Source organism: Eschrichtius robustus, chromosome 18 (assembly GCF_028021215.1).
Source record: "Eschrichtius robustus isolate mEscRob2 chromosome 18, mEscRob2.pri, whole genome shotgun sequence".
NCBI lineage: Eukaryota > Metazoa > Chordata > Mammalia > Artiodactyla > Eschrichtiidae > Eschrichtius > Eschrichtius robustus.
Window position 1 is genome coordinate 19714232 of NC_090841.1, and position 12024 is coordinate 19726255.

General features: G+C 33.7%; 1 protein-coding gene across 4 annotated transcripts in view; it reads right to left on the bottom strand.

The window, feature by feature from the left end:
- The window catches only part of RB1 (RB transcriptional corepressor 1), a 131313-nt gene that overhangs the window by 65295 nt on the left and 53994 nt on the right, over nt 1-12024 (bottom strand). For all 4 annotated transcript variants that reach the window (XR_011071092.1, XM_068526980.1, XM_068526981.1 and 1 more), the window contains exons 13-17: nt 6668-6784; nt 5337-5393; nt 5225-5256; nt 5069-5145; nt 3829-4025 (exon numbers count right to left, since the gene is read on the bottom strand). Coding sequence is in view for 3 of the 4 variants with exons in the window: in XM_068526980.1 (XP_068383081.1) it covers nt 3829-4025; nt 5069-5145; nt 5225-5256; nt 5337-5393; nt 6668-6784 (480 nt within the window). In the remaining variant the exon portion in view is untranslated. The remainder of the gene's footprint in view (nt 1-3828; nt 4026-5068; nt 5146-5224; nt 5257-5336; nt 5394-6667; nt 6785-12024) is intronic.

The window sequence follows — 12024 nt, forward strand, 5'->3', positions numbered from 1 at the left end:
ATAGCAAATTAGACATTTTAGCAGAAAAAATTAATGAACTTGAAGACATAGCTATAGAAACTATTTCAAATGAAACAGAAACAAAAACATCTGGAACCAAAAAAAAAAAAAAAAAAAAGAAGGACAGAGCATCATGATGTGAGCTGTGGGACAACTTCAAGTGACCTAATACATGTGTGACTGGAATCCCTGAGGGAAGGGGTGGGAGGAGTCAACAAAAACATTTTAAGAAAATAATGGCCCCAAATGTCCAGATTTGATGAAACCTATAAGCTCACCTTTCGAAGCAGAACTCCAAACAAGAGAAACATGAAGAAAACTAAACCAAGGCACACCATAATCAAATTGCCTAAAACCAGTGATAAAGAGCTGCTGTGTAAGAAGCACAACTACTCTAAAACCAAAATGCTATAAGATGCATAGTTTCTCATATGAGAAGCCCAGAAGGATGAGATGAGGAGGGAAAAAGAAAGAAAGGAAGGGAGAGGTGAGCACATACCAAGAAGCAGCAAGGTTCCAGACTTGCGAGTTAAGAAGCAGCTTGGAAGTGGATCCCGCCTCAGACACCAGCTGATACTACATGGTCAGGGATGAACTGCCCAGTCAAGCTCTTCCCAAATCCCTGACCCACAGAATCATGAGCAAAATAAAATGATTGTTTTAGGCCACTAATGTGTCATCCAGCAATAGGTAACACTTTTGTAATGGCTCTTTTCTGTCAACATTTAATCCTTCCTTTCCCATCTTAAAAACTAATCTTCCCTCCACCTCACATACCTCCAGCTATACGTTTACTTCCCTTCTCAGACAAGACTGATGAAAGCTATCTATAATGACTGTCTCCACTTTATCTCTCACTCACATCTCATCCAAATTCCACTGCAATCTACTCCTGCCCCCACCACCGCTTGTTAACAGTCCTCGCTACCTTCACCAGTGGCTTCCTTGTTGCGGAAACTAATGAACACTCTTCAGTTCTTACTGACTGCTCCTGCAGTATCTGAAACAGCAAGCACTCACTCAGACCTTTTAGTACCCTCTCTCTGAGAGAGAGAGTATGACACCACTTCTGATACTCCTCCTGTCTCTGAGGAGGAATATCAGATTCCTCAATCTCTTTTACAGGCTTCTCTTTTCTGTCTATCCCTTAAATGTTGAAGCTCCTCAGGATTCTGTCTTTAATATTACCAGATGCATAGGTCCCCTACAAAAGGTTTTTATTTGAGGAATTGGCATAATGAGATTTGTTCTGCATTTATGAAAAAATTTCTCTGGTGGCTCTGAGAGAAATAGTATTAAGGCAGCAAGAGATGTGGGGAGATCAACAGGAAAAGTCCACAGTCACCCACAAAAAAGACCATTTAGAGAATAAAGTACCTGGTCTACTTCGGTTTACAAAGATTTTACCGAAAAGATCGGATACAGTTTGAATATACTGAAAGTAAAATATCCAAATCTCACCTCATCATCTGCTGGCATTATAAACTGCTTAGCAGGTTTAAGAGGTCTAAACATCTGGAAGTCATTCAATCTAACGCTTAGGTATGGTTTATTTTAAACCACCTCTAATCCTCCAAATTTCCAGAGAACAAGATTTCACTAGGTTTTTCAATAGATTGTTTAGCATTTTACATTCATATATTGCCTGTTAATCTCTCTGGGATCAAAAGAAACAGAAGTGTGCTTATTCCTTCTTAAAGTTATTCTGTTCTTGATTTATTATTTCTCAAGATTGTGAAATAAAGATAATGAACCCTTTTCCCATGCAACCATTAAAAATACAATGATGTTCTTTCTTTCATTAAATTATCAACAGGTAAAAGTAAGTAATATATCACTTGATGTTTCCCTAGGTAAACAACACTGAATATGTTCTTATAAATCACTACAGTTTAATGAGAGACCCTTATTATAATACAGAATCAAAAAACCATGAAAGTTTGCTCTGATTCTTGATCTGGATTTTGATATCATGGGTGTGTTCAATTGCTCTGATTCTTGATCTATTGTATATGTTGGTAATGTGGGTATATTTAATTTGTAAAAAATCCTTTGAACTAAAACTTGTGATATATTCTTTTCTGTATATATGTTATACTTCAATAAAGAAAAAAATCCTAAAGCCTGTGAAAGCTCAGATAGATCTATAGTATGTCTCTTCTCTAAAATGTCAATTATTCTCACAGGAAAAATTCACATATTGTGTTTGTGTAGGATGACTTATCTTCACAGTTACCCACTACCACTCCATTCTTTATAATTAAAACAGTAGTATGTGTTGATTTTTTAAAAATCCAAACATTAAAAATCATCTATAATTTCATCTCCTAGAAATACCACACTTAGAATTTAAATTCAGAGGCTTATTATGACTTCCACATCATCCTATTATTAAAAAATTATACCCTTTTCCAGACTTTGTGCATGTCACTTTTTCTCCAAAAATTCTCAAAAATAAAGGAATATTGTTTTGAATCCTAGAACACCAGTAACTGAACTAAACAGGCTTGAGCACAAGCAGTTGTTAAACCATACATTTCTACTATTTCCTCCACAATTTTCAGAGCCCATGTCTTTTCTATATTCTCACAATGTCTATCTCAATGCAAGGCATACAGCAGATGTGTACTGATGGAAATAAAAGTAGTTCTCTAAAAGAAATGAGAATAGTCACTTTCAGATGATACAGTGATGTCTTGATTTCAATTTCCAGGAAGAGAGGGCACAACAGCCTCTGAAAAGTACTCTATCTGCTTGTTTCATTTATTGATCTACTTATTTATTTTTGCTACTTTCATTTAACCCCCGGATTCTGAGAGTTTTCTCGTAACCACTCCTTTTCTTCTACAGTGGAAGCTCCTGTATAAAGGAGTTACCCAATTCAATCTTAGCAATACAATGTCTTTCTATCAACTTCCCATACTTCTCTCCTTTTCTATCCACTCTGTCTATACAGCAATACAAGAAAAGCACTAAGAAACAAGTTACTCTTAGCCATTACATTTTTAAAATATCAAAAAAGTAAAACTTGGTTTACATGTACAGATTAGGATTCTAATATAACTAAAGTCTTAATTTTTCTATTGCCATTTCTATATACTGATAAAAATGAAAAGATATATGCTTAGCATGCAACAGTTTCAGAAGAAACCAACTCTATATTAATCTACAAACCTGATGATTAACAAAGTATTACCCAACTATGAAGATTTAAAGAGCATAATAGAAGAACTTCATATAAATATTTTACTATTACTACATAGGAAATGTCACCTTTACTAAAATAAAGCCTTATCAATAGCTTATATGCTATACATAGACTACCTACAGAATATGCTTTGTGCCCTTATAATGTTATAAACAATAACTATAGTTGTGTAGATTTTTGGATTACCTTTAACAATGGGACAAAAAAAATCAGGTTAAATTGAACTAAAAATCTGTATTTTTAAATCATCTCAATAACATAATCTCAATTTTTTTCATCATTTTGTTGAAATTTTAAGAGCAGGCATTTAAATTTTCATACATGACACCTCTATTTTAAATAAAGTTCCCAAATACTTTAAAGAATTCTGCTTTGTTTTGAAGTGCCAAGCTTTAAGAAAAGCTATTCATAAATAAATCCCTATATCAGACAGTCTGGGGAGCTCAAAGAAAACTCCATTCTAATATTCCACTTACTTCTTGGGCTATACACTGAAACTACATTATTCATTAAATTGCATATTTGTTCTTGAGGTAAATGTTAACAAATACCTCTCACTAACAGATAACTGTTATCCATATGCATATGAGTATCTTTAACTATTTTAGCTAGTTACTTACTGAGAGCCATGCAAGGGATTCCATGATTCGATGTTCACATCGTTCTAAATGTTTAATCATTTCTCTGGTCAAGTTGGCTTCTGCTTTGATAAAACTTTCAATCACTTTGTAAAAATCAAAAGCTTTTAAATTAAGTACATTCAGAATCCAAGGGAAGGACAAATCTGTTCCAGTATCCAGATTCTGAGATGTACTTCCTAAAAATGAAAGAAAAACATAACTTAGGTATGAAATGTTAAGCCTTGAATGACATATTTTTCGGTTTGAAGGTTTTATCAAACAAAAAATTAAAACACAGTAGTAAGTCTAAACAAAAATTTTTATTTAGAACAGAATTTTTTATTCTGGGGTCCACAGACTCCTAGGAAATAGGCTTCCAAAGTTTGAGTGTCTGTGCATATATGTCTTTCCTGGATAGAAGGCTCACAGCTTATATCAAATTTTCAAAGGTTTAAACACCCTAAACTTGTATCCGGGACACGTTTAACATCTAACCAGCAATGCATTAGCATATCCATGTTAGCTGTCTCATTAATCCTTGATTAAGAGAGGAAGTGATTCTTTAAGATTTTGATAATTTGATTGGTAAGAAAATATGTTTTAATTATGTATTCCTTGGTTATAAATGAGGATTCACAGTTGTCCATATTTGTTTACTAATTTAAGTTTCTCTTTTATTATATATTTGTATCCTTAGATTTTCTTCTTTTGTTTTTTGCAAACAAAACTTTTTTTTGACATTTGCAACATTATTTGCAAAATAATACATGTTTAAAATTATATTTAAAAAAAACCCACTATTGGTGGCCTCTGTTCTGTTTATCTGGTGGATTCTTGCTCCAACCTTTAGTCTCATAACCACAGAATATATATGTAGCAGTGCTTCCATATCAGTGGAAGCTGCTCAATAGTACTCCTCAGGCATTTTACAGTCTCATAAGTCTTTGAAGGGGTTTCAATAGGTACATTTCCTGGATTCAGGATAGCCCAGAATAGGGGTCTAGTGAAACTATTCCCAAGATGACATGAAATAATTCAGGTTAATAAACCACTTTATGGTGACCACATTACGGTAACCAATTACATTCTTCAGTATATACTGATCTAAAATTTGCATTTCTTCTCCTTAACTCCTTAACTTCTCCATTCCCCCCACCACAAAAACCCATACCACACATTAGGTAAGTTTTTTTTAACTTTAAATTGAACTGAAATGTTTATTTACTAAAATTTAACTTACTGCTATATGTAGCCATTACAACCTCAAGAGCGCATGCCAACAAAGACATATGAAAGATGTTGTCATTCAGGAGTTTGCTAAAGGAAAAAAAAGAATGATTTTGTAACATTTCCTTTTAAAAAAAGAAGAGATTGTTTTACTAAAACAAAAATTTACCTAAAATTTTGAATGGATAATCGTTCTTCTTCCTAAAACAGATTAAAAAAAAATTAACTGAAGCCTTGTGTCAGCATTAAATTTTTTTTCTATTATGTTCTTTTTAACTTACTGATTTAAGCATGGATTCCATTACTCGGTAATACAATCGGACTCCAAGTTTGTATCGCTACAAAGAAAGAAAAAAAATTAGATCCCACTATTTTAGAAAACCATAACAATTACTAATTTTTTAAAAGTTTTCTCTTGAGACACATTCCTGACCCTTCTTAGGAATATGGCTACCAAGAGATCACAAAAGCTTGCTTGTCTAAAACTCAAGATTTAAGTATAAAATGACGGTTTTAACATTCCTGACAAATTTTCAAGAGGAGGGGTCCAGTATTTGGTTTTCCATCATTCCACTTCAGTCTACATCATTCAACAGATATACGTGTACTAAGAATATATTACATACCTGGTACTATTTTAACCATTTTACATACTAATGTAATACTTCTTGTGACCTAGAACACATATTTTCAAGATAGCTCTCCAGGATTAAGAGAATAGTCTCTTTCCATAAAACTGGTCAAAGGCAAAAATCAGACCTACCTGATCTTATAAGCAAAAAGTTATCAAATAACTAGTTTTCATTAGTCCAAAGAACAGTCAAATTATAGATAAATAAACACACACACACACACACCCCCCCCCCCCCAAAATCCTTCATTCCAAATTATGAGTACAAATTTCATATATAACCAAAAAGAACTTTTAAATATAATGGTTTAAAACACAGATGGAATCAAAATATAACCTCACTACACCAAAATAAATGTGTATAGTAGGTTACAGTTTTCAAATATATTTTATATATTACCTCATTAATGCCACAGAGCAAAGCAGAGCAAATATAGAAACCTGAATCTCAAGAGAAGTTAGATGACAGCTCATATATGACAGAGCCAGATATAAACCCAGGGCTCTGATCCAGAGCCCACTGGCTTACCAAATATTAGTTTTAGATTTTCTGAAATAATAATAGCAATAGTAAAAACAACATCATTTAATAATATCACTGATAAATGGCATGTATAATATGATTCCATTTGTATAAGTATATGCATACATGAATATTCATATATGTAAAAGTTAAAGAATAGACACCAAAAACTTAATGTTAGCAAGATTTTGATTTTTTTCTTACTGTGTTTTTTAAATTTTCTACAATTCTTCTAAAATTTTCTGCATGTTTACTTTTGGTTTCTGTAATGAAGTGAGGGGAGCTGTCCCATAAAGCTTTCCATAAGTAGCAGCATACACAAGCAGCTGGGATATGGTATCTGCCAATATTTTATACTATTGGACAGATACTATTACAGCATTTATACAATTGGGACAGATGTTGCATTAGAAATTATTTACTATATAGTGGCACTAATCAAAATGAACTCAAGTTACCTGTGATCCAATTTCCATACATCCCTGTCCCACAGCTTTAGCAAATTTCTCTTTAAAGATGCACCCAATATCCTTCACTCTTTTCAGGATACTTTCCTTTGGATTCACTGTGCAATTCTTTAAGAACGAAAAACATAAATTAACATTGAGAATACTGTTTAATCAGAGAATTAACATTTTCTGTTCTATAGTACATGACTTATCACTCTCAACTGTTTATACTGTGGAAACACTTCCACAATAAACTAGGTAAATACAACTACTGAAAATATGAGGAACATAAAGGATTCCATTCTGGGATAACAGTGACCAAAAAATACTAGAGTACAACTAAAAAACTCTATTATCTAAATTTTCTGCTGGCAAGTTAGAGAAGAACAGATTTGTTAGCCCTTTCCATTATCCATCAAAAACAGCCTCACAGATATTACAATTGATACCACAGAAATACAAATGATCATAAGAGACTACTATGAACAATTGAATGCCAACAAACTGGACAACCTTGAAGAAATGGATAAATTCCTAGAAACATACAACCTTCCAAGGTTGAATCATAAGGAATAGAAAATCTGAAAAGACTAATTACTAGTAAGAAGAATGAATAGGTAATCAAAAACCTCCCAATAAACAGAAGCCCAGGACCAGATGGTTTCACTGGTGAATTCTACCAAACATTCAAAGAAGAATTACTACCAATCCTTCTCAAACTATTCCAAAAAACAGAAGATGAGGGAACACTCCCAAACTCATTTTATGAGGCCAGCATTATCCTGATACCAAAACAAGGACACCACAAGGAAAGTAAATTATAGGCCAATATCCCTCCTGAATAAATGCAAAAATCCTTAACAAAATATCAGCAAACCAAATTCAAGAATACATTAAAAGGATCTTATACCATGATCTAGTGGGATTTATCCCAGTGATGGTTCCATATCTGCAAATCAATCAATGATATGCCATATTAACAAAATAAAAGATTAAAATTATGTGATCATCTCAGTAGATGCAGAAAAAGCATTTGACAAAATGCAACATCGATTTATGATAAAAACTCTTAACAAAGTGAGTATGGAGGGAATGTACCTCAACATAATAAAGGCCATACATGACAAGCCCACAGCTAACATCATACTCAACAGTGAAAAGCTGAAAGCTTTTCCTCTAAGGTCAAGAACAACACAAGGTTGCCCACTCTTGCCACTTTTATTCCACATAGTATTGGAAGTCTTAGAGCAGTTAGGCAAGAAAAAGAAATAAAAGGTATCCAAATTGGAAAGGAGGTAAAACTGTCATTATTTTCAGATGACATGATATTATATATAGAAAACCTTAGAGACTCCACAAAAAAACTGTTAGAACTAATAAAAAAAATCAGTAAAGTTGCAGGATACAAAATCAACATACAGAAATCAGTTGTATTTCTATACACTAATAACAAACTATCTGAAAGAGAAATTAAGAAAACAATCGCATGTACAGGTGTATCCAAAATAAATCTAGGAATAAATTTAACCAAGGAGGTGAAAGTTCTGTACAATGAAAACTTAAGACCCGAATGAAAGAAACGTTAAAAGACACACATAAATGCAAAGCTATTGCATGCTCATGGAGTGGAAGAATTAATATTGTTAAAATGCCCATACTACCCAAAGCAATATACAAATTCAATAAACTTCTTGTCAAAAATTCCAAGGTATTTACACAGAAATAGAACAAACAATTCAATACTGTGTGCAGAACCACAAAATACCCCAGATAGCCAAAGCAATCCTGAGAAAGAAGAACAAAGCTGGAGGCATCAAACTATATAATAAAGCTACAGTAATCAAAACAGTGTGTTACTGATATAAAAACAGAGATCAATGGAACAGAATAGAGAGCCCAAAAATAAACCCATGCACGTGATCAATTAATTTACCACAAAAGAGCCAAGAATATACAGTAAGAAAAGGACAGTCTCTTCAATAAATGTGTTGGTAAAACTGGAAAGCCAGTTTCAAAAAAATGAAATTATACCACTGTCTTACACCACACACAAAAATTAACTCAAAATGGATTAAAGACTTGAACATAAGACCTGAAACCATGAAACTCTTAGGAGAAAACATGGGTGGTAAGCTCCTTGTCATTAGTCTTGGAGATAGTATTTTGGAATTGACTCCAGAAGAAAAGGCAGCAAAAGCAAAATAAACAAGCGGGACTATTTCAAACCAAAATGCTTCTGCACAGTGAAGGAAACTATCAACAAAAAGAAAAGGCCACCTACTGGATAGGAGAAGATATTTGCAAACGATATATCTGATAAAGGGTTAATATCCAAACATACAAAGAACTCATACAACTCAACACCAAAAAAACAAACTAGCTGATTAAAAAAATGGGCAGAAGAACTGAATACACATCTTTCCAAAGAAGACATACAGATGGCCAGCAGTCACATGAGATGCTCAACATCACTAATCATCAGAGAAATGCAAATCAAAACCATAATGAGATATCACCTCACGTCTGTCTAATGGCTATTATCAAAAAGAGAACAAATAACAAGTGTTGGCGAGGGTGTGGAGAAAAGGGAACCCTCGTGTGCTGTTGGTGGGAATGTAAATTGGTGCAGCCACTGTGGAAAACAGTTTGAAGGCTCATCAAAAAATTAAAACCAGAACTACCATACAATCCAGCAATTCCACTTCTGGGTATTTATCCAAAGAAAATGAAAACACTTAATTTGAAAAGATATGCACCCCTATGTTCATTGTAGCATTATTTACAATAGCCAAGAATAGAAGCAACCTAGGTGCCCACTGATAGATGAATAGATAAAGATGTGGTATATACACACAATATTATTTGGCCATAAAGAATATTATTTGGCCATAAAGAAAAAACAAATTTTCCCATTTGTGACAACAAGAATGGACCCAGAGAGTATTATGCTAAGTGAAGTAGATCAGACAAAGAAAGCAAATACTGTATGATTTCGCTTATATGTGAAATCTAAAAAAAAAAAACAAATGAACAAACACAACAAAATAGAAACAGAGTCATAGAGATAGAGAACAAACAGGTGGTTGCCAGAAGGGAGGGATGTGGGGAAAGAGAGAAACAGATGAGAGAGATTAAGGGGTACCAACTTCTAGTTACAAAATAAATGAGTCACAGCTATGAAATGTACCGTATAGGGAATACAGTCAATAATTATATAATATCTCTGTACAGAGATAAATGGTAACTAGACTTACCGTGGTGATCATTTTGAGATGTACAGAAATATGGAATCACTATACTGTGCACCAGAAACTAACCCAGTGTTGTAGGTCAATTATACTTCAAAAAGAAACAAACAAACTCATAGAACAAAGATCAAATTTGTAGTTCTAGAGGCGGGGATGGGGTAGGGATGGGGGAACTGAATGAAGGCAGTCAAAAGGTACAAACTTCCATTTATAAGGTAAATAAGTACTAGGGATGTAATGTACAACATGATTAATATAATTAACACTGCTGTATGTTATACATGAAAGTTGTTGAGAGTAAATCCTGAGAGTTCTCTTCACAAGGAAAAAAATTTTTTTTCTATTTCTTTTACTTTGTATCCAAATGAGATAATGGATGCTCACTAAACTTATTGTGATGATAATTTCATGATGTATGTAGGTCAACCCATTATGCTGTATACCTTAAACTTATACAGAGCTGTACATCAAGCATATCTCAATAAAACTGGAAGAAAAAAATGTCTATAGCTTCTAAGATTTTACTTACACACAGAAGAAAAGATGGCATTAATTTTTAAAATGAAGACACCTGAACTAATAAAGAAGCAAATTCAAAGAAAAACTTAATGGTCTTCAAGATATGCCCACTCTGAGATAGGCCATTTGTAGTGTGCATAAAACTTTGCAGTTAAACTGTTGTGCGTCATTTAATGTTAAGCTTTAAACTGAGCTCTGGAAAATGTCTTTGAGGCAGAATTTTCTGCCCAACTGAAGTAGTTTAAAATAAAAAAGACTTCCTACATACTCCAAATGTTGGAGGAAATATTAAAAACAATATTTAAGAAGAGAGAGATTATCATTCTTTTTACTTCTACCATTATCCCTTCTAAAAGTTCTAAGTAACTGGGTAGCTATGTTTGGGAAATATTCTTGTGCTACAGATAACCCACAAATAAAAGCAACTTTATGCAAATTGGACAAACAAAAGCAGTTTTGAGCCAACACAATTATGAATATGATGACAGAAAATACTCTGTTAATTCTTGGGGGGGTGGAAATATAAACAAGAAGACAACAAAGAATATGACAAAACCACAGGCAGCTTATGATATTAAATGGAATGTTAACCACACAAAGCACTTACCGGATAAGCCAAATTTAATAAGTCTCCTAGCCTCATCCAACTGCCACAGATGAGCATGTCAGTGGCTCCCAAGCCTCACTTGATTTTAAAGGAGTAAAGGAGCAAACAAGGAATATAGACACTAGTTTTCATTCTCTCTCTTCCTCTCTCCCTTTTTTGAGGGGAGGGAGGCTAGCAGGGGTCCTTCAGATATCAAACTCAGGGTCCATCAGGAGTTGCAAACTGCAATGCACACAGGGCCACTCAAGAAATGTACATGAAAGTGGGCTAAATAAAAAAGACTGTAGAGATATGGCAAATGTCAAATCCTGTCTAATGTCACATTCAAAGAAAATATCTTAAAAGAGCCAGAGAGAAAAGATAGATTAACTACAAAGGAACAACAGATGGACTGACAGAAAACATCTTAGTAGCAACGAGAGCCTGGAAATAGTGAAGTAATATCTTCAAACTACTAAGATAAAGTAAAAGTCAGCCTAGAATTGAAGATCCAGGTAAACTACCTTACAAAAAATAAGAGTAAAGATATTTTTTTAAAAATATTTATATATGTATGTATGTATGTAATTTATTTATTTATTTATTTGGCTGTGCCGGGTCTTAGTTGTGGCATGTGAGATCTTAGTTCCCTGATCAGGGATCGAACCTGTGCCCCCTGCATTGGGAGAGCGGAGTCTTTACCACTGGACCACCAGGGAAGTCCAAGAGTAAAGATATTTTAAGACAAAAAACAAAACAAAACAAAACAAAAAGCTTGTTAAGTTCATCCCAAACTAACCCCCACTAAAGGAATGATTAAAAGATGTATCTGAAGAAAGAAGAAAATAATTATGAAAGTGAGGTCTAAGTTGTAAAAAAGAATGGTGAGCAACACAAAAAGTAAATATGAGAAAATCTAAAAATAACACTGTCTAAATAAAACAATACTACTGGGGCTTCCCTGGTGGCGCAGCGGTTGAGAATCTGCCTGCCAATGCAGGGGACACGGGTTC